Source organism: Opisthocomus hoazin, chromosome 11 (assembly GCF_030867145.1).
Source record: "Opisthocomus hoazin isolate bOpiHoa1 chromosome 11, bOpiHoa1.hap1, whole genome shotgun sequence".
Classification (NCBI taxonomy): Eukaryota; Metazoa; Chordata; class Aves; order Opisthocomiformes; family Opisthocomidae; genus Opisthocomus; species Opisthocomus hoazin.
The window spans coordinates 10,838,494-10,860,006 of record NC_134424.1 but is presented as its reverse complement, the minus strand read 5'-3'; the positions used below and the strand labels follow the sequence as shown (position 1 = coordinate 10,860,006).

Genomic DNA, 21,513 nt, shown 5'->3' with positions numbered 1-21,513 from the left:
CGCCCTCGCCCGCCCTTTGGGGGCGGAGCGCCTGTCGGGCGCCGCGGTGACGTCACGGCGGGCGTCGTTGCCATGGCGCCGCCGAGCCGGGCGCCGGGAGAGGGAGGGAGCGAGCCAGCGGGCGGCCCCTGCCGCGCGTCACATGACCGGTTTGCCCCGCCCTCCCGCGTTTCGCGCTTCCGCGTCACGTGGGCTCGCCCGCCGGCTTCCGGAAGCGCGTCACGGTCCGGGGCCTGTCTCCTGAGTCGGCCCGCTCGGAACTTGGGATCGGAACGAAACAGACCGGAGCGGCGGGCGGGGCCGTGAGTGCGGGCCGGGCCGGGCGGGGAGCGGAGCGGCGGCGGGCAGGGCCCGGGGCCGGCGGGAGGCCGGGGATGCGGCCCGGGGGCGGGAGGCAGGGCCGGGGCGGTGCGGGAGCGGGCGGCGGATGGCGGCGGCGGCGGCCTGAGAGGGGCCTGAGGCGCGGGGCCGGGGCGGGAGCAGGGGGCGGCGGGGCCTGCGGCCTGGAGCTCCGCCTGACCGGGGGCAGCGCCTGGGGCCCTCGCCCGGCTGGGCGGCAGCACCGCTCCCCGGCCCCTTCCCCGCTCCTGAGGCCGGGGCCCGCCGCTGGCTGCTCTCCGGGCACAGAATGACAGGATGGTGGGGGTTGGCAGGGACCTCTGTGGGTCACCCAGTCCAACCCCCTGCCGTAGCAGGGTCACCCAGAGCAGGCTGCACAGGACCTTGTCCAGGCGGGTCTGGAATATCTCCAGAGAAGGAGACTGCAGCCTCCCTGGGCAGCCTGTTCCAGGGCTCCGGTCAGGCTCATCTTCCCCAGAGACCCGTCAGGGCCCACGGGGAGCTGGGCCGGCCGGGCTTCCCCCGCGGCACGGCTGTAAGGGCTGCCTGCTGGCGTGGGGCTCTGGGGGCACGGGGATGCCCATGGCATGTGCAGCAGCCCTGGGCTGGACGCCTGCCCTCAGCGGCTCTGTGCTTATCCTGGCTCCGCCGGTGGGTTGGGCGCGCCGAGAAACTGAAGTAAGAGATGAGTCTGAGTCTTGAGATTTCTGATCCCTCGGGGGGACGAGGAGCGGAAGATGACAAAAGAACTTGTGCCAGTGAAGGGAGTGTTTCTGTCGGCTGTATTTGGGATGTGCAGGAGCCAAAGGTCCGTGTGGAAGGGTGAGGCTGGGGGACAGCCAACCTGCCCTGCAGCCACCCCAGTAAAGGCCTTTGGGCGCTGAGCAGGGGGTGCTACAGGCAAGAACCAAGGGGCCTCTTCCTGCTGAGTCCTAAATGTGCTCCAAGCACGAGGGACAGACTGTATTTTGTTGTGCACCTTCTGTTGTTCTTCTGTGAGCATTTACTGTGGCCCAGTATGGTGCTGCCATGGGACGGGGCGGCCCTTCTCCCCAGCCCGTCCCTCCCGAGTTCTCCCTTTCCTCTGGCCAGGGAAAGTGTTTGTGCAGCCCCAGCATGGACTGGGTTGGGGGGCTGCTCTAGGGTAAGACAAACTCAGCAGAAAACAGTTTTGGTCTGGCTGCTGTCTTGATCTAGTACGCGCTGCAGCCACGTGGGTGCTCACACCAGCACAAAGGCTGGGAGAGCAGAGGGCAAGGAGACACCTCCTCTCTCAGCAGCGTGGCCAGGCTTTCCCCATTTGGAGGAGGATTGAGTAAGGTTTTGTACGAGCGCCCAGCCCATCGGGAGCTTCTTGGAAGCACACCTGGCATTCAGCCAGGGTGGCCTTTCACCATCTCTCCCCTGCAGCGGCTCCTGTAGTGCCGACATCGGCAGTGCCAAAAGCTCCGTGCCCCTGCACATCGCGGGGGTGAACATCCCACCTGGCTGCACATTTCCTGATGGCAGAGAGGCAAAAAGTCTCAGGGATTAGGACAGGTGAATGGGAATAACCTGTGCTTTGCCTGCACGCCTCCAAAATGCCACGGTGCCTGCAGCGGCCTCGGGCTGCCATCGGTCTGGCAGCTGGAATCGGGCAGCGCTCCAGCCCCGCTCAGTTCCTGCCTGCCATTAGGAATAACTGTCGGCAAAGCACCCAAGGGAGCCAAGCCCTCAGCGAGGTGTGAGAGCAGCAGGCTTCTCCCGGAGGAGCGGCAGCAGACACACAACCCTGGCTCTCCTCACCCCTCCTCGGGCAGAGGACCATCCTTTCTCAGCCCTCCAGGACCCTTCACGGAGTTTGTTGTCGCACTGCCCGGCAGTTACGCTGTGCCACCCCTTCAGAGGCACAGGGAGGAGGCCGTGGAGCCTCACCTGGCCCTGCATGAAGCAGTTGCTGCTTCTTGTCTCACTCCTTCTGGGGTTCTCAGCCTGGAGGTGAAAGAAATTCTGCAAAAAACACTTTCCCGTGTCTGCTGAGCCCAGGTTCGCTTTCTCAGCACCAGGAAGCTTTTGTAGCCAACCTGTTTCGGTGTTGGTGGGGACTGGAGCTCAGTAACAGCGTGCAGCTGGCAGCAGTGGCCTGCTGGTGTCAGAGGTCCAGCCTTGCGACCCACAGCCACGTTCACCGCTGCCGAGGCCCTTTCTGTGCCCTCTGCAGCCAGCGGCACTGCTGCGTCCTGGGGAGACCCAGTGTGTGTAGCAGCTTGGGGGAGGCACTGCTGTCCTCCTGCGTTCCTTCAAGCTTTCCAGGGCTGACGCTGGGCCCTGCTCAGCATCCCCGTCCCCGGGTTGTTTCGGGCCCCTCCGCCGCGGGTGGTGGGAGCTGTCTGTGCCAGGCAGCCAGGCTGGACTCGGCGCTCGGTTTTCGCTTGGCTTCAATGGCTCTTGGCTACGAGAGCGGTTTGGCTTGAAGAGAAGCGGTTTGGGCACAGCGCCTGTCGTGAGGCTGGCTTTGCTGGAGCCGAGGGCAGGGTAGGACTGCTTTGCTCTCTGGGGTCCCTTGCAGTTTGTGGCTACAACTCCGTGTTTGTGGCTACTTGTTGCCCCGAGCGCTGCTAGAACACAAATGCCCCAGTGATGTGGGGTGGGCAGCGCAGAGCTGCCCGCACACTGCTGCCGACCGAGCGCTTCCCTTGGAGGTGCCTCCCAGCCGTGCCCGAGCGGGAGCTGTGGGGTCTGTGCTTGGTATGCGGGTGAGGGCAGGACAGGGTGTTCCGAGGGCACGGCTCGCCTCCCGCTGAAGGCAGCTGGCGCAGCGGAGCTGGGCCAGGCCAAGATGCTGTCGGGCTCAGCTCTGTGTCCTCAGACGGGAGCGGGGCCGCAGGATGAGCTGTGAATCAGTGCACCGGGGGGTGGGCAGGATCCGCGCGGCTGGGCCCGCTCCCCCGCAGCAAAGCCCTGCGGACCGGTGAGCGCTGCCGGGGCCAGGGTGTGCAGCTGGGGCTGCGAGGGAGGATGCCTGCCCAGCTCTCTGCTTTCACCGCCTCCGCACAGGCACCTCGAGCGGGACCGTTTTCAGCAGGTTGTTCCAGCTCTCCTCTGTCAAAGCCGTGAACACCCAGAAGCAAAACCAGAGAGCGAAACTGAGACCAGATCTTGGGCCAGCAGCTCCCAGACCCCGCAGGGGAGCTGGCTCTGCCTCGGAGGGCATGTCTGAGGGGACGTCTCCGTGGGGCACGGGCAGCAGAGGTGTCCTGTTTCCAGGCCAGGCCCCACTGGCGCTGTCTGTAAATGAATATGCAAGGTGCAGTCGTGTTGGTTAAGCTCCCAGCTGGTGGGTGGAGGGGGAGGAACTCTCCTCTTGCCAGGGAGCTCCGCTCTCGGCTCTCATCTGTCACAAGAGACCGTTCCGGGCCTGCTCCTGCTTCTTCCCTTTCTTCCTTCTTAGGGTGTTACTCGCTCCCGTTCCCGCCCTCTTGCGTGGGGCACAGCTTGACCGAAATAGCTGCTGCCCCGAGCCGTGGGGCCGGCTGCCCCGGTTGACCCTGGAGCCTGAATTTTGCGGATCGGGGCCTCCCCGTGTCCCCGCCCTTGGCTCTGCCTGCGGGTGTTGTTAGTGCCGGCGGCTCCTCTGGGCCGGTGTTCCTGTAGTGGGAGCTGTGAGCGTGACAATTGCTTTCCAGGTTTTTAATGTCTGCCACATATGGAAGACCCCGGGTTGTATCTTGGGAGCTCTGACAAGCCCGTGCTTTTGGCAATAAGCCTTGTAACAGCTGTGATGAGGTAGGTTTCCTCACCGAGCGCTGTGTGGGGCTGCCTGTAAACACCACAGTGAAGGTCGTGTGAGGGCACTGGCCCTGGGAGGGCCCAGTGCTGGGGCAGAGAGCGGATCCTGATGCTGTTGGGCCTTCTCCGCCCGCTCCTCCTGCCACGCACGCTCTCTCCTCTCTTTAGGCCTCTAGTTCCTTGCCAGAGAGTTTGACCACAGAGAGTCGCCAAGATAGCTGGGCCAGGAAGAAAACGTCGCACCCCTGACCCAGACTCCATTACCGACCCCGGTGGGCCGTTTGTGTCCTCCAAACGGCTGAAAATGTCCAGCAGCACCAATGCCCCTGGCCAGAGGAGAGTGTCTCGGGGCTTGGATGATGCCACCAACAAGAAGAAGCAGAAGGATCGAGCCAACCAGGAGAGCAAGGAAGGTGAGAGCCCCTCGGCAGCGCTGCGGCGAGCTGGCCTGCGGTTTCTCGGCCCCGCGGGGTGGGAGCCTCGCAGCCATCTGCTGCAGGATAAACAGATTTAACTAATCGCTTCCTGCAGCCGATGGTAACCCGTGTGATGTAGGATCCTCTTTGGCACAGTGTCCTCCCTGGACCTGTAGCCTCCTTCCTTCAGGTGCTGCTTAGCCCGGGCTATGTGAGGAAGGTCAGGCCCGTGGCCTTGTTAGCCTGAGCCTGGAGTTGGCCCCAGTGGTTGTTTCTAGACTCTGCTTTTGGCTGGGGCTGGGATGCCCTCATGCAGAGGGAGTGGGACTGAAGCCTGCGAGTGCTCTTGCAGCTGGAGGCGGCGCTGCTTCCCCATCGGTTTGCCAAGGCCAGAGGCTGCAAGGAAGCAGCCAGATGCTGACAGCACCCACCGAGCGCAGGGCCTGCGAGCGAGGCTGGTGCTTTAGCTTCTGTGTCAGGGCAAGGTGTGGCTCAAGTGGAACAGTTGCCGTGGAGTAACTCCCTCTGTAGCTGCTGCATATCCAGTGACAAAAACGATGCTTCAGGCGCAGGCTCCGGTGTGGGGCAGGGAATGCCTGCGGGCAGGAGGCAGGCGAGAGTTCCCGCGGCCCTGGAAAGTTGCTTGATTTCTGTGCCTGCTCCATTACGACTGTTGTAACCTCAAAATCACAGGTTTGTTTACAGGGTGAGGTAAATGAGCATTTGCTGAGGCCTGTGCTGGAACAGCAGGCTGCAGTTCCCGATGCGAAGCCGCACAGTGCAGAGAGCACAGCATCGTGCCTTCTCTTGTGTGGGAGGTGTGCTGTGTCTCTCTGGTAAGGCCGGACGCTCCACACCTTCTGATGTGGGGGGGCTCCTGCCTTCCCTGGGGCTGCGGTGCAGCCATGCTGCCTCCGTCCCCACTGTGCAGGGGTGCCGAGGGGCTGGAGCAGGCGGTAGATCCTGCAGGCAGTGCTGCTGCAGCGCTTCTCACGCTGACAGCCCCACCAGCACCTTCGCACCAGTGACTGCGGTGGTCAGCAGAGTTTTCCTACTGGTTTGTAGCTGGTCAAGGGAGGCAGTGACATCCCTCTGAGCGCTCCAGGATGGAGACTACAGCTCCCATTGCTGCCGGTTCTCTGCTCAAGGACAAGGTGCTGTTGTTTTGAACCCCTTGCATGGCAGAGCTCACTGCCCGGTGGGGGTGGAGCAGGCCCTGAGACACTTCTGCTGTCTGAAGTAACCCTGCGGGGAGCGGGGATTAGGTGTCAGGTCAGTTTGGTTCCCCAGCCTGATCTGGAAGGAAGCTTTGACCGTGAACATTGGCAGCTTGCACAGGAATGGGAGTGTTAAAGTGCAGCTGGGCCGCATGGTTCTCTCGTTACAGCAGAATTGATTTGAGCACGACCAAACATCAGGTTCTCCCTCTCAGATCCAGGCAGGACTCCTCTGTACGGCTGGAGGCTGAGAGCCTGGTGCGCCGAGCAGGGGCACACAGCCCAGTTGCCACAAGCTTCGCACTGAAATGTGCCTCAAAGCAGCACTGTCTGCGTGCTGCAGTAATGTTGTGTTGCTCCCAGTGTGGTGCTGGTTAGACTGGGGTGTGGTGGTGTGGCCCAGAGCAGCCGTCCTGGGGGCTGACTTGCTGTGGTGCTACAGGCAGGGCTCCGGGGAGGGGAAAGGTGTGAGGAAGCAGAGGGAAATGAGCAGCACATGCAGGATGAAAGGCCTGGACAGAGGCTCGGGGGAGATGGAGGCAATGTGTGAAATTCTGGGCATCAGCGTGCTGGCCTGTGCTCTGAGGTGACAGAATGACAGATCTGCCCACGCTCTGCTTCTCTGCCCACCAGTGTCTCGCCCTGAGCACGAGCAGGCTGAGACTGCCCAGGAGAAGGACTCAGAGGAGGGTAAGTCAAGGTGTGCGCTGGCTGTCAGTGCATGGCCATGGAGTGCCCTTGCCGAGGGGTCTGAAGCTCTCACCTTGTTGTCCCGTGCTCTGGCATGGAGCAGAACTAACCTGAGCGCTCCTTGCCACAGCGTTTGTCTGAACGGGACACGGCATTCCTGGGGCGGAGAAGGGCTGTCTGCAAGGAGGAGGCCCTGGGCATGTGGCAGGCTGCTTCTGACTCTGCTGTCACCGTGTCGCCGAGCACAGTCCTGGGATGTCTCGCTGCCTGCATCTGTCCTGCTCGTTTCTGAGCTGGGCTGGGCTGGGAAAATCCCAATCCACGTCACCCAGCGGGTGCTGCTGGCCGGTTTCTGCCTTGGTCCAGGCCTGCTTTGAGGACAGCTGGAGTAGGACACCCCTGTGCCACAGATGGCAGAATGAACCTGATTAAAATTAAGGTGATTGAAATCACCTTCTTGCCTTGAAGATGTCAGAATGCCACAGGGCCAGACCTGGAGCCTGGCAGGGACCTGCTGGGGGTACTGCCTGCAGCGGAACAACGCTGCCACACCGTTTTCTCCCTGGCTGTGGCCTGCTTGCCCAGCTGGCCGGCCCACCCGTGCTTCAGCCGTGTTAACAGTGCTCACCTGGCAGGACTACAGTGTTTGGTACTGTACTGTACAACAGCTGGGCTGCTTGATTTCCATATGCAAAGGGGAAGCAGCAATTTCTGGTTGTGGCCAGAGTCCACTTGAATCCCTCAGAGTAATTCTGGGGCTTCCTTGTTCCCTGGGAAAGCAGCAATTGCTTTGTAGTTGGCAGGAGCCACCCCTACTTCCCAGCCGCCGCAGCTGCGCGTGACGGGGCCGAGAGCAGCGCTGCCTTTCTGTCTCTCCGGTTCCCACCAGATTCACCTGCCCTGCCACAACCTGTGCTCTTGTTCGTGGCCTGATGAGAGCAGGTTGCAAGTGTCCCGTTTAATTGGCATGATCTGTGTCCCCTGCGTTGAGCTCCTTGAACTGCGTGTGCATTCAGGCTCGCATTCCTCAGCCGAGGAGTGGGCGCTGCAGACTCGTGCCCCAGCGAGTGGGTGATGCTTCCGTCCCTCTTCCTAGAGCTGCTGCTGGACTGGAAGCAGAACGCTGACGAGATCATTGTCAAGTTGAACTTGGGCAGTGGAGCTCTGAAGGTGGAGGATGTGGATGCTGCTTTCACCGACACGGACTGTGTGGTCAAACTACCAGGTATGGGGAACAGAGCGGCTGCTGCAGGCGTTTCTTCCGCGGGGCTTGGCGCAGCTCTGGGCTAGACGTGGGGCTGATCCAGGCAGGCATAAAACCTTGCCTTCAGAGGCAATGCCCTGCTGTCAGCTGGCACAGCCTCAGCCAGCAGGCAGGGCTGATATGAGAGCAGCGTAAAATAAGAAGGGTGTAGAGCTGGAGAGGGCAGGAGCTGGCCTCTGTGCCAAGTGAACAAGTGCCCACTGCTGCGTCTCTGTCCCCTGCTCGCTGGGATGACTGAGTCGGCCCTGGGTATCCCTTGGAAAAGTGGCTGTGCCCGTGAGGGCAGGGAGGCCCAGGGCCTTCCTTCTGGGAAGGAGGCCAGCCAGATGTACAAAGCAAGTCTGGGGAAGCTGCCTGAAGCCTTGAAGGCTCCTGGCGTATGGTGGCAGCCTGCCCACAGCCTCCTTGGCTCTGGATGAGTGCTCCCTTGATCGCTGGGGCAGGTGAAAGGGGCTGTGGGTTAGGTGACAGCTGCCTGGAGCACAGCCTGAGGTACGGTCCCCTCCTGCTTGCAGATGGGCGCCAGTGGAGCTGTCAGTTCTATGAGGAGATTGAGAGCTCCTGCAGCAAGGTCCAGTGCAAGAAGGGCAACTTTCTACAGCTTGTGCTTCAGAAGAAGATCCCACTCCATACCTGGTCTTCGCTTCTGGTGAGGAGGGGGAGGATCTGCCTTTTGAGGGAGCTTACGGAGCCCCAGGGAGCTGGAGTGAGGGTTTTGCTCCCTGCTCTTGAGCTGCCCAGGGAGCACCGTGGGACACATCCTACATCCACGTGCTGTGTGAGGGCAGTGAGCCAGCTGCCTGTCCCAGGGAGGGGGTGTCATCGTACCCCTGTTCCTGCCTGCCACATAGCTCCAGGTTGTGGAGCAGAGACCTGATGCGCTCTGGGAAGGGGGAGTGAGGGTGAGGGGGTGGCAGAGAGCGTGAGGGGTGCTGCTACCTGGATATCTTCCCACTGTGCTGCGCTGCTTTTCACAGAAGAGAAGGAAAGATGGATCCAAAGAGCTGGCCAAGGGGGCCACGTGCTGGGAGAACGGGAAGGAGAAGGCTGCTTCTGCAGAGCTGGCCCCTGAAGAGCCGAGGGCTGAAGGCGCAGAGCTGCCGAGGTCCCGGCGAGAGCCCTCCAACCCCAAGCGTGCTCCGGGAAGAAGCGAGACCCTGGGAGGGAAAAGCCCAGCCAGCCCAGGGACCCAGAGCGGCCCCAGCGCCAAGCGGGCGGTATACCTCAAAGTGGCTCCCACTGACGAGGAGCCGAATGCCAGAGTCACTGGGAGCGTGGAGCCCAGCAAAGGGCACAGCGGGAGAGCAGGCAGCCGCCGCAATGGCAGAGCCAGCCAGGTTGATGCGTCCACAGCGCTCGCGGACCTTGCACCGCCGCTGGAGAAGGTACCTGAGGGCACCCCTGCTCCCTCAGCCCCCGTGCAGGGGATGCTGCTCTGACAGGGACCCGTCCCTGATGATGACATGGGCTCCAGGGTCCCACTGGTGGTGCTGAGGGCTGGCCTGGGCCTGGTTGTGGTGGACAAGAGGGTGGTGTGAGGACGCCGCGGTCGCTGAGCTGTGGTGCTGACGGGGCTGAGTCGAGTGTGGGATGTATGAGGGAAGCAGATGGTGTGGGGCTGTGCCTGCCTGCCTGGCAGGAGTCGTAGCGGGTGGGCCAAGGGAGCTTGGGGGTGGCAGTGGCTGGTTTTCACCATGTCCCTCTGTCTTGAAAGGCTGTGGTTTTGGCCAAGGAGACTGTTCCTGTGGAGATGCCACCTCTCGCGGCTACCACAGAGGTGTTCCCTCACTGTGTTGCCACCTGTGTGGAGAAGAGGGTCCTGCAGCCAGCCAGCCCGGCTGAGGCCTTGCGGAGCCGGGACTGCACGCCTGTCTTGGGAGAGAGCTCTAAGGCTGTCCCAGCAGCCACCCCTCCCCTGGGCAGAGACAGTGAGAAGAGGGACTGGTCCAAGGATGATGTGGCTCTGGAAGCCGCAGCTGATGGTGAGTGGCTGGAGCCCAGGAATCGGCCTGGTGGGGAAGGTCCATCTGCTCAGGACCTCTCCTGGGTCAGCCTGCAGCACCACCTCAGTGTGCAAAGAAGGTAATGTCTCTCTCCATGGCTTTCCTTACTCAGAGCCAGAGCCTTTTGTGAGCCTGACGTTTGTCAAGAATGACTCATATGAGAAGGGCAATGACCTGGTGGTAGTGCACGTCTATGTGAAGGAGATTCACAAGGAGACGTCCAAGGTGTTGTTCCGCGAGCAAGACTTCACGCTGGTGTTCCAGACGAGGTACAGACATGCCTCGGGACGGTGTCAGGCTGCTGCAGAGCTCCTGGCTGTGGCCAGGCTCCTTGTTTCTTCACTACTTCTCACTCTCTCCCAACTTCTTTGCAGTGACACAAACTTCCTTCGCCTCCATCCTGGCTGTGGGCCCCACACAGTGTTCCGGTGGCAGGTGAAGCTCAGGTATGGCTCCCGTCCTTCTAGCCTGCACCGAGGCAAGGTTGCTGAGAGCGCAGAGCTGCAGCAGGAGCCAGTCCCGACTGGTGGGTCTGTGCGGGGAATGCTCGTTGCTGCACCTGGGGCTCTGCCTTACACCATGCTGCACTAATGCCCCAAGCCCGGCCTGCCTTGGCTCTGTGTGGTGGCTTGCGGGGAAGGAAATCCCAGTGCCTCCTTGCCTGCAGTTCCCCCCAGCCTGTTCTAGAGCTCCTGGGGACAGAGACAGACCAGCCTGTGTGTGCTTTGGGTGGGATGTCCAGCGGGGAGGGGGCAGGTGGAGCCCAAGCAGTCTAGACCTGCCGGGAAAGGGGCCCTCTGTGTGCTCGGTGTGGCCGGGCTCGAGGGTTTCTGCCTTGCTTTGCCAGCTCCACCTCGGGATCGGTGCTAGCCAGGTCCCTACTGCCCGGAGGCCATGGCCCTGCCTTGCAGAGGCTTCCGGATGTCTGAGGCTGCTGAGGGGTCTGCGGCACCCCTGACTTGTTGCCATGTCTTGCAGGAACCTTATTGAGCCGGACCAGTGCACGTACAACTTCACGGTGTCTCGCATCGACGTCTGCCTGAAGAAACGCCAGAGCCAGCGCTGGGGGGGGCTGGAGGCTCCAGCCACACGAGGTCTGCACCCTGCCTCTTGTCTTGCCTGCCCGCTGCACCCCGGTGGGGCATGGGCCCTCCTCACCGCCGGCAGCAGCCGGATGGTGCCAGATCTTCCAACGCAGGGTTTTGGGGAAGGAGAGGGGCTGAGCGGGTGCAGGCAGGAGGGGTGAGGCAGGGCGAGCCAAGCGCTAGGGGAAGGGCACCGCTGTTTTCCTTGCTCAAGGGGAAGAGGGGTAGGAGAGAGCCTGTGTGTGAGCGTGGACCCAAGCGGCTCAGCCTGCCGTGGGCTGCGCGTGGTGCTGCTAACCACAGGCCCACCCTTCCCCCTTTTTAAGGTGCAGTGGGTGGTGCAAAGGTTGCCATGCCTACAGGCCCTACCCCTCTGGACAAGAACCCCCCGGGCAGTAACCAGCACCCCCTGTCCAGCAAGGAGGAGGCCCGAGCCAGCGACAAAGAGAAGCCACGCGTGGAAGATGGGGGTCTGGATGGTGTGGCAGCCCGTACGGCCCCAGAGCACGTGGCAGTAAAGCAAGAGCCGCACATCCCCTCGGTGAGTGGGGACACACTGGATTTGACCTGGGTGGGGGAAAACGGGGGCCCACTTGTGCTTCTCATGGGACCCTGCCCCACGGGTGTTTCTCTGGAGACCGGCAGGCTGTTCCTGGAGGAGGCGGCAGCACTCCTCAGTCATAGCTGGCAGGACTAGGGGCAGCGGTTGGCCCGTCTATCCCAGTCCCGGTGGGAGACGGCGTGATGGCTCCAGCGCAGGGGTGCCTTGGGCCTTTGGGTTCCCCTGGTGTTCCCAGAGAGAGCCGCCGAGCACAGCACCCTCACACTCACCTCTGCTTTGGCAGCCGAAACCGACGTGCATGGTGCCACCGATGACACACAGCCCCGTGAGCACCGAGAGTGTGGAGGATGATGAGGATGAGGACGAGAAGAAGAAGGTGTGCCTGCCTGGCTTCACGGGGCTGGTGAACCTGGGCAACACCTGCTTCATGAACAGCGTCATCCAGTCCCTGTCCAACACCCGGGAGCTGCGCGACTACTTCCATGGTGAGCCCATGGCGGCAGCCCAGCAGAGCCCTGCTGCTCGGACGATGCAGCCAGCAGCCACCCTCACTCTCCTGCATCTCTTACAGATCGGTCCTTTGAGTCAGAAATCAACTACAACAACCCGCTGGGGACAGGGGGACGCCTGGCCATCGGCTTTGCCATGCTGCTGCGGGCACTGTGGAAGGGCACGCACCATGCCTTCCAGCCCTCTAAACTGAAGGTAAGGCCGCCGGCGCTGCGCAGGAGCTGCGGTGGGTCCCCCGCACTCCTCCATGGGCACCTGGCTGCCCTGCTAGCGCTGCTGAGAGTGACGGGGGTGGGGGGGTGCAGGCGGTGCTGCTGTGGGGGCTGCTGGCCGGCCCTGACTGCTGTGCTCCCCCCAGGCAATCGTGGCCAGCAAGGCCAGCCAGTTCACTGGCTATGCCCAGCATGATGCTCAGGAGTTCATGGCCTTCCTGCTCGATGGCCTGCACGAGGACCTCAACCGGATCCAGAACAAGCCCTACACAGAAACTGTTGACTCGGATGGGAGGCCTGACGAGGTGAGGATGTCCCTCCCCAAAGCCACTGGGAGAGCAGCCCTGGCCTGGGTGGCTTAGCGTAGTGCTGAGCCCTGTCTCCCCGCAGGTGGTAGCTGAGGAGGCCTGGCAGCGACACAAGATGAGGAATGACTCTTTCATTGTGGACCTCTTCCAGGGCCAGTACAAATCCAAGCTGGTCTGCCCAGTGTGTTCCAAGGTAGGGCAGCCATGGAGGCTCTGTCCCTGTCCTGGCTGTGCAGCAGACTCCTAACCCTCAGAGGGCACAGAGCAAAGCTGGATCTCGGGTCCACTGGAGCTGCTGCCCCGCTGATCTCAGCCACGAGCACTTCCTGCAGCTGAGTGTGCTCTTGCGTCTGCAGGTGTCCATCACCTTCGACCCCTTCCTGTACCTCCCCGTGCCCCTCCCGCAGAAGCAGAAGGTGCTGACTGTCTACTACTTTGCAAAGGAGCCGCACAAGAAACCCATCAAGGTAAAGGACACCATCTACTCTGGGTAGGCAGCCTGAGGGGGGGGCTCCTGGAGGTGCCTCAGGCAGCTGGTTCTGTACTGACAGGCTAAGTCTTGTGTTAAGCAAGGGTCTGCACGTGTTGGTGTGGTGTGGCTGATGTGGCACTTTTTTCCTGGCAGTTTCTTGTGAGTATCAGCAAGGAGAACTCCAGTGCCATGGAGGTGCTTGACTCGGTAGCCCATAGCGTGCGTGTGAAACCAGAGAACCTGCGCCTGGCAGAGGTGAGAGTGCTCAAGCTGAGGAGCTAGCGGTGGGCTGCTTTTGTGGGTGCCCCAGCTCCCGCAGCTCTCCAGGGAATTGCAGTCACTTGCCTGTATTCAGCATTTCCATGGGTGGCAGTGTCCTGCACAGGGTGCTGCCGGGCAGGTCCCTGCTCAGGAGGGCTGGGCCACCACAGTGGGGCAAGGGATGTCCATCCTCCCTGATGGGGCGGTGAGGTGAGCCCAGCATCCCTGTGTACTGCTGTCCCCGCAGCTCACTGTGGGGCTGAGGTCTGTGGCTTTCTCAGGAGAGGAAGCGTGAGGCAGCCCTCAAGCAGTCCTGCTCCACTGCTTTCCTGGCAGGTGATCAAGAACCGCTTCCACCGCATGTTCCTGCCGTCCAACTCACTGGACACAGTTTCTCCAACGGACCTGCTGCTCTGCTTTGAGGTGCTGTCCCCAGAGCTGGCCAAGGAGCGGGTGGTGGAGCTGCAGGTCCAGCAGGTAAGAGGGGATACTGGGACTGCTGGGAGGCATGCAGGGAGGCTGAGCCTGCAGGTGGGGCTGAGCAGGAGGGGGAGAGCTGCACACAAGGGTGGCTGGCTGCAGCGAGCGTGGATGCCCACCGAGGCTGCCTTGTCCTGCCTGGGTGCCCTTCCCTGCCCAATGGGTCCTTTCTCCTGCAGCGTCCGCAGGTGCCCAGTGGCCCCGTCGCCAAGTGTGCGGCCTGCCAGAAGAAGCAGTTGCCGGAGGATGAGAAGCTCAGGCGCTGCACGAGGTGCTATCGAGTCGGTTACTGCAACGTGTGAGTTGGCTCGGTGCCTGGCAGGGAGGGAGGGTCTCCTGCCTTGAAGGGCGGGTTGGGAGAGCCCAGCCCAGCCCACTGGGAGGAGGTGGGATGGGCCTGGCCTTTGGGAGGGAGCCAGTCAGGCTTGCGGTGCTCCCCTGGTCCTCAGCGCACCCCTCGGACCCTGCCATGCTCCTGCCCAGGGTGGTCACAGGTGCTGGGTTCACCAGGGGCTGTATGTGTTACAGGGCATGTCAGAAAACACACTGGCCAGACCACAAGGCTTTGTGCCGCCCCGAGAACATTGGTTTCCCCTTCCTCATCAGCGTGCCGGAGTCCCGCCTCACCTACGCCCGCCTGGCCCAGCTGCTGGAGGGCTATGCAAGGTGGGGATCTGGGGAAGGAGGGTGCTTCTGCCCCAGAGCTGAGCTCAGCCCTGTGCCTGGCCAGCTCTGATGGCCACCTCCTTGCCCAGGTACTCGGTCAGCGTGTTCCAGCCCCCATTCCAGCTGGGCCGGATGTCGCCAGAGCAGGGGCTGCAGCCTCTGCTCCCGGACAAGCTGGAGCCCCTGGCCAAGAGCAGCTGTGCAGCAGCCACCTCTGTCCCCGAGCTGGGGGACGGGGATAGGGCTTCCAGCCTCCTGCAGGAGCCCCCGCTCTCGCCAGCTGTGCCCGAGCTGCACCCGGAGCTAGGGGACGCCGGCACTGTCCGGAGCAAGGTCCTGGCAGCCAGGAGTTCCCTGCTGAGCTTGGATTCGGGCTTCTCCGAGCACATGGAGTCACAGGGTGATGGCTGTTGCGAGAAGGAGCCGTCCTATGAGAGAGCCCTCAAGCCAGAAGGTAAGAAAGAGGTGCTGCAGTGCTAACCATGTCTGTGCCAGGAGCCCGGGCACCCCCAGGACAACTCGGGAGCAATTCTCCCTCCTTGGGGTGACCTGCAGCCACCGCATCTGTGCTTCCCTTGTGAGCCTGGCCCGGAGACCTCTGGGGGCCGTACATGAGGCCCTGGGAGCTGTGTTTTGGCAGTGATGCCCTGCCTGAAAGGCCTGCCTGCCCAGGCTCTGCCTTGCCCTGACAGGCCTCCGGGGCAGACCTGACGAGGAAAGAGGTGTTGTGGTGTTGTGGGAGAGGTGGGAAGGCAGGGGCTGGCAGAAGCCTCAGAGTGCTGTGGGAGGGCAGAGCCCGGTGCGGGCTGAGCCCCTCGGGGCTGTGAGCGCAGCTTTTCCCTCGCTCTGACTCAGCTGCACGAGAGGAGGCTTTTGCGCTCGGCTGCCTGGCTGTCACGTTTCCAGACACTCGTCTCAGGATGGCAGCAATGTGCAGAGAAGGGGCAAGGCAGGCAGAGGAGCACAGCTCGCCAGGGGCAGGCGCCTACTAAAAATAGTCAAGGACACGGGGCACGTGGTTGTGTCCCTGCAAGGCCATAGCATGTGAGATGGGGGTGGGGGCACTGCAAATTCTTGGCCCCTACGCAGGGCAGACAGGCAGTGCCACTGCAGATCTGTCCCTGCCTGTCCACAGCTGCCATCCCTGGGTACCAACACACTCCAGACTCGCTCAGTGCACGCGCTACGCAGTTCTACATCAACAAAATCGATGCTGCCAACCGAGAGCACAAGCTGGAAGATAAAGGTGAGCCCAGAGCCCAGGAAGGCTCCACCTGCATCCCTCGCGGCCTCTGGCAGGGTGGTGGATCTGCCTGGCCGGGGTGCCAGGGACTGTGTGGCACGAGGTGAGCCCAGATGTGACAGTGGCTGCAGGCTGGACAGCGAAAGCTGCGTCTGGCACAGGGGAGGGCAGAGCTCTGCTGCCTGGGAGCTCTCCTCAGGCGTGGCGTTCCTGCTCTCCTCAGCAAGTAGACCAACTCCCTTCAACCTCCTGCATCCGCAGAGGGTCTGTGATCTCTGGGTCGCCTCTTGTCTGAATGGGATGCCCATATGCGGTGCTGGTTATGTGGGCGCTGCCGAGACGAGCTGTTCCAGCCTTGCCCCGCTGGCTGTGGGACTCTGATGACCTGGGGTGGTGAACCTGGCTGTGGCCATGCCCCACAGGGGCACTTGTACCCTCCTGGCAGCGCTGCGTGATTGCAATATCGAGCCAGAACAGGCAAGGCTGCTCCTAGCCCTGGCAGGGTGGCCTGGTGTAGCCCTGCGGGGCAGGTGTGAGGTGTGTGTGCCGCTTGGCAGGTGACACCCCCCTGGAGCTGACAGATGACTGCTCCCTCGCCCTGGTGTGGAAGAACAACGAGCGTCTCAAGGAGTTTGTGCTGGTGGAGTCGAAGGAGCTGGAGTGCGTGGAGGACCCGGGCTCGGCCAGCGAAGCAGCCCGGGCCGGCCACTTCACCCTGGAGCAGTGCCTCAATCTCTTCACCAAGCCCGAAGTCCTGGCCCCGGAGGAAGCGTGGTGAGGAAGGTGGTGGGGCGGGTTCCAGCCCGTGGGCGTGGGCAGCAGGGGGGCTTTCCCAGGAGCTGCCCGGGCACGCACGCTGTTTCTTCCAGCAGCCAGGAGCGTTGGGCTGGCCTTCCCTGTGCGCTGGGGAGGAGGCCGCAAGCCAGCAGGGAGCAATGCCAGCGCTCTGCAGGGCTGTGCTGGCCTGCCCCTGGCAGGGGAGGCTGAGACCTCCTGCACCCCCTCTGCCAGCCCCACGTTTGGGGAACCTTGGGGTGGGGCTGGACCGTGGGACCTGGGGCCCTCCCCACCGCCGGTAACGATCGCGCTCTTCCCCCAGGTACTGCCCCAAGTGCAAGCAGCACCGTGAGGCCTCCAAGCAGCTGATGCTGTGGCGGCTGCCAAACGTCCTCATCATCCAGCTCAAGCGCTTCTCCTTCCGCAGCTTTATTTGGAGGGACAAGATCAACGACATGGTGGACTTCCCCGTGCGGTGAGAGCCTGGGGATGAAGGGTCTGGGTTGGCACTGCCTGTGCTGCCCTGCAGCCCGGCCTCTCTCTGCCTGACGCTGACCCTCCCCAACTGTCCCCGTGTCTCTCCCCAGGAGCCTGGACCTGAGCAAGTTCTGCATTGGCCGGAAGGGTGAGCAGCAGCTGCCGATGTATGACCTGTACGCTGTGATCAACCACTATGGAGGCATGATTGGCGGGCACTACACGGCGTACGCCCGCCTGCCCAGCGACAAGAACAGCCAGCGCAGCGACGTGGGTGAGGATCTACCAGCCTCACCGCCCCCCCGCTCCTCTCCTGCAGCCGTGGCCCGTCTGCCTGCTTAACCCTTCCCTCCTCCCAGGCTGGCGGCTCTTCGATGACAGCACAGTCACCACCGTGGACGAGAGCCAGGTGGTAACCAGATACGCGTATGTCCTCTTCTACCGCCGGAGGAACTCTCCCGTGGAGAGACCCCTGCCAGGGCACCCCGCAGACCACCGAGCCGAGCGCACCCCCTCTGCCGAAGCTGCTGCCAGCCAGGTGAGAGCTCGCGTCCCTTTCGGCGCTGTTGGAGCCACAGAGCCTTGAAACGTGCCCGGATGCCCACACGCAGGGCCCGGCACGCCTCTGCCAGCACCTGCAGAGCCTGGCGCAGCTGCGGTGCGGTGCTTGCCTCTCTTCAGCACTGAAGAGCGTGCGCCGGCCGGGCGTTGGGGCCTGTCTTGCCCTGTTCTTGCTGTCAGCTTGGGGTGATCCCTGCCTGGAGGGACCACAGGAGAGCTGGTTCCAGCCGCTGGGGTGGGAGGGCACTGGAGGAGGGAGGAGGGGGCCCGGCCTCTCTGGGGTCTGCACTATGGGAAGGCTGCGAGTGGTGCAATAGGAGCTGGCTGTGCCGGGAGCCGTGAGGGCCTGCCCTCCGCAGCCGCTTTCGAAGCAGGGTGGGGGACGCCTTCTGCTGGGGCCCAGCTCGGGGCCAAGCTAGGTGCAAAAAAGGCAAATGCCAGCGCTGAGCCAGAGGCCTGGCAGCCTGCGCAGGGTGCTGCAGAGAAAGCTGCCAGAGTGAGCTCTGCTGCCGGACTGCCCAGGAGGGAGGGTGGCCAGCGGGCAGGGTGCTTTCGGCATGCGCTGGTGGGGAACAGTTGTCTGATCTTTGCGTAAATGTCAGACACGAAGGCCCGGGCTGGGGCGCGGTGCGGCGCCCACCTGGCCAGCCCCCCTGCGTCGCCGTGCGTGCTGCAGCCCTTCCCTTCTCGCTCAGCACCCCCGTCGTCCTGCGCGTCTGAGAATGATGCTCAGCTCGTCTCCGTCCCGGCTGCACGCGTGGGCCCTGTGGGGCCCTTCTGGCCTTGCCCCCCGACCCCTCTGGCTCGCGTAGCCCTCGGCCCGGTGCTGCTTGGGCATCCCGGCTCTGCCATCTCACCTGGGGCAGGGAGCTGCCTGTCATGGGGGCCACAGCGTGCCCCCCTATCTTAGTGTCCGTCTGCTCTTCTCCGGGGGGGGCTGCGCATGTCCTGGGGCAGCCCCGCTTTCTGGGGGAGGCCTGGGCAAGAGCAAGGCTGCGCTGCTCGTCCCACGCCAGCGGTGGGAGCCTGCAGGGTCCTCCCCATGTCACCAGGGCTCGGCAGGTCCCCCCATGGCACTGGGGCTCGGCGGGTCCCCCCATGGCAGTGTCGCCAGGGCTTGACGGATCCCCCCCATGGCACCGGGGCTCAGCGGGTCCCCCCATGGCGCCGGAGCTTGGCGGGTCCCTGGCAGCGCCACATTCCCCGCAGCGCTGGGTGCGTTGGATCCCGGCGGGTCCCCGAGCGCCTCGGACCGCCCGCACGCGCCTGGGCACCACGTGCCCGCCGGAGAGCTGTGCCCTGATTGGCTGCCCTGCATGATCCCCGGCACAGCGAAGGGCCGGGCTGTGACTGGCCGCCTGCGGATAATCCTCCTGGAAGCTGGGCTATGACTGGCTGTTGGATCATCTCCGCCCACTGAAGCAGACCTGTGACTGGCTGCGCTGCGACCGCGCCTCCTGCTCCTGCCGCCACTCCTGGCTCTGGATTGGCCGTCATCCTGAAGATCCTGCTGGGATCACACAAGCTGGGCCGCGATTGGCTGCTGCCTGCCCCCTTGCCGCCTGGACCCACCAATGCCAGAGCATCGGCTCCACCGGGACCCGGCTGCCCGCTCCGCTCCCCGTGGCCCCACGAAGACCCAGCCCGGCGGCCGCCCGCGTTCCTCCCGCAGAGACCCCCGCGAGCCGCGGGGCGGGCGCGACCGCGACGGCGCTGCACGGGGAGGCGGGCTGGGCACGGGGCCGGGCTGGCGGGTGGCCGCCGCCTGCCCCGGGGGATGGCGAGGGGTGGTAGCCCGTTGTGTTCTCCGAGTGCTGACGCAGGTTTCCACATCGCAGGCTTCTCTGATCTGGCAGGAACTGGAGGCTGAAGAACAAGAGCTGCAGCTCGAGGCGCCCCAAAGGCCTGCCAGAAACTCCTGGAGGCCCCGTGGCCAGAAGCGGAGTCCGGGCACCCCCCAGCACCCAGACGAAGGCTGCGTCAGATACTTCGTCCTGGCCACCACGGCCGCAATCGTGGCTCTCTTCCTGAACATCTTCTACCCGCTCATTTACCAGACCCGCTGGAGATAGGCACAGGCATGTGGCCAGCTGCAGGAGCAGGGCTGCCGGGGCACACACCGTCCTAGGACGCTATGCGACGAAGACGTCGGGTGGCAGGACAGAAAACCGCCAGGAAGAGCTTGCTGAGGGAAGCGTGGGGCCATCGGCTTGCGCCTGTCTGCTCTGGCATCTCCTGTGCCAGCTGGCAGCGCTGCGTGGCCAGCCCGCTGCCTTGCCAAGGCGCAGCCCAGGACTGGGCACCCCTCAGCCCTCGCCGCTGCTAGGAGTGGGGCAGACCTCACGGGTACCTGCTGCTGCTTCGGAAGGGATGTTGCTGCTGCAGCGCGGCCGGGGCCTGGGAGCCCCCCCGGGAATGTCGACTGCTTCTGCTCAGCTCCAAAGAACGACGTGGAGAGCTGCCGAAAGGCTGCAGCAGGGGCAGGGTGCCCCGACACGACTCCCGCTCTGGCCGCCTCTCCCAGCTGTGCTGCTGCGGGAGGCTTGTGCGACCTGTGGCTCTTGGGCTGCCTCCCCAGCCTCCCCGTGCCAGCTGCCCCTGCGCTGGGAGCCATGCTGGGGCCGGAGGTGCCTGTCCCCGAGGGCTTCTCTGCTTCTTTGCTGAGCTGGAGGGCTCAGCGCTGCCACTGCTTCTCTCCCCCGCGCAGCCCTGGGGCTGGGGTGCTCACGGCACAAACCCGCCTCGGTGGGCTGCCAGCTCCCCTCAGTAGCGCCGTGGGGTGTGGGGGGTCTCCCTGCTCGGCCCCGGCTGCCTGCGTCTGGGGGGCTGGGTGTCTGCTGGGGGGCCGTGGGAGAGGCGTGGGGTGGGGGAGCACAGGTACGACCTCGGTGTGGTAATAAAGCCAGGTTTTCCAAAGAGACGCGGCATCCCTGTCCTGTGTGCTGGGACCCCCGCACAGGGACTCTCCCCAGAGCCTGCTCCAGCTCACGGGCAGCGGCTGCTGACCTTCCTGTGCTTGAGGCAGCTGCCTGCAGAGTCTCTCCGGCACGGGGACCGTGCCCTGGGCTCCACCGGTGCCTGGTACCCCCTGCGCAGCAGCGGGCTCTGGGGAGGGCCCTGCCTGCCGGTGCCGTGGGGCACAGGCTGGGCTCCCGCTCCCGGCCGTGGGGCCGCGGGCTGTGGCTCCGGCGGTGTCTGACATTGAGACGCGTTGCCCTTGGCTGAGCGTGGCTCGGGCTGCTCCGGCGTGTTTGGGCGTGAGAGGTGATTTCAGAGTCCTGTGACTTCCTTTTCCGTCTCCGGTGCGGTCCCGCCGGCCGTGTCCTTGGCTGGCTCGGGAAGGATGCTCGGCAGGGGAGGGGGGCTGGCCAGACAGCAGGGAGCCCGGGGGTGTCGTGCCCCCCCCCCCGGGTCCTGCACCCCTCTCGCACACGCGAACCCCCAGCCGCTCCGGACCCCTCGCCTCGCCGTCTGCGGCTCCCCCCGCTCGCCCACGGCGCTGGGCCCCGTGGGGCTGAGTCAGGGCCCGGCGCCGGTGGGGCGGCCGCCGCCTCGGCTGCCCGCAGCTCGGTGACCGCCGCCGGGCCCCGGGCTGGCCGCTCCCTCCCGGCCCTGGAAATCCCCTCCGAGCCGTTGCTCGGAGCCCGGCGGGCGCTGGCACCGTGCCCCCCCCCCCGCTGCTCCCCGCCTCTGGCCGCCCGCCCGGGCTGGGGCTCTGCTCAGACCGGCCCCGGCAGCCCCGGGGCCGCGAGTGCCGGGCTGGGGCTGCCCCCCACCCCGGAGCGGGGCGGGGGGAGTGGGGGGCGCCGGGCGCCGGTCTCCCTTCCCTCTCACGCCCGCCTTCTGCTTGCAGGGACTGGCCCCGGGGCCCTTCGGATCCGGCCTGGCCCCCGACGGAGCCCCGGCGCTGGCCGCGGAGAACCTCCCCGAGCGCTTTGCCAGCCCCGCCGAGCGCCCGGCCCCCTCCTACAGCAGCATGGAAGAAGTCGACTAGGGCGTGGGGGGGGGGGGGGTCTGCCGCGGGGAGTGCGGGGCGGGGGGTGCGGAGGGTGCAGGGAGGGGGGGACGGGACGCGGGTCGGGGTTTGTCCTGCGCTCATTAAACTCACTGAACTCCGCTCGCCTCGGCTGCCTGCTGTCCCCTGGGACCCCCCCCAGGGCACCGTGCTGCCCTCGTGTGCCCCGGTTTGCTGGGGCACCGGG

At 64.4% G+C, this 21,513-nt stretch overlaps 1 protein-coding gene across 9 annotated transcripts; it reads left to right on the top strand.

Moving 5' to 3' along the window:
• Window positions 1-126: 126 nt before the first annotated feature.
• USP19 (ubiquitin specific peptidase 19) lies at window positions 127-21,313 on the top strand. Of its 9 annotated transcripts, XM_075432972.1 has the most exons (28): window positions 127-302; window positions 4,005-4,104; window positions 4,276-4,520; window positions 6,374-6,430; window positions 7,527-7,655; window positions 8,210-8,343; window positions 8,672-9,079; window positions 9,409-9,676; window positions 9,810-9,966; window positions 10,072-10,143; window positions 10,676-10,791; window positions 11,109-11,323; window positions 11,628-11,829; window positions 11,916-12,049; window positions 12,213-12,371; window positions 12,457-12,567; window positions 12,731-12,841; window positions 13,000-13,101; window positions 13,444-13,584; window positions 13,767-13,885; window positions 14,116-14,253; window positions 14,343-14,707; window positions 15,389-15,499; window positions 16,054-16,270; window positions 16,596-16,748; window positions 16,861-17,024; window positions 17,110-17,288; window positions 19,150-20,103. In XM_075432972.1, exons 3-28 carry the CDS (start codon window positions 4,412-4,414, stop codon window positions 19,381-19,383), a joined length of 4,305 nt encoding a protein of 1,434 aa, XP_075289087.1. In that variant the 5' UTR covers window positions 127-302; window positions 4,005-4,104; window positions 4,276-4,411; the 3' UTR covers window positions 19,384-20,103. The 9 variants fall into 9 exon arrangements, with proteins under 9 accessions (XP_075289087.1, XP_075289090.1, XP_075289088.1 ...); XM_075432975.1 differs by lacking the exon at window positions 4,005-4,104 and having other exon boundaries at window positions 11,145-11,323; XM_075432973.1 differs by lacking the exon at window positions 4,005-4,104 and having other exon boundaries at window positions 11,115-11,323.
• The last annotated feature ends 200 nt before the right edge of the window (window positions 21,314-21,513 follow it).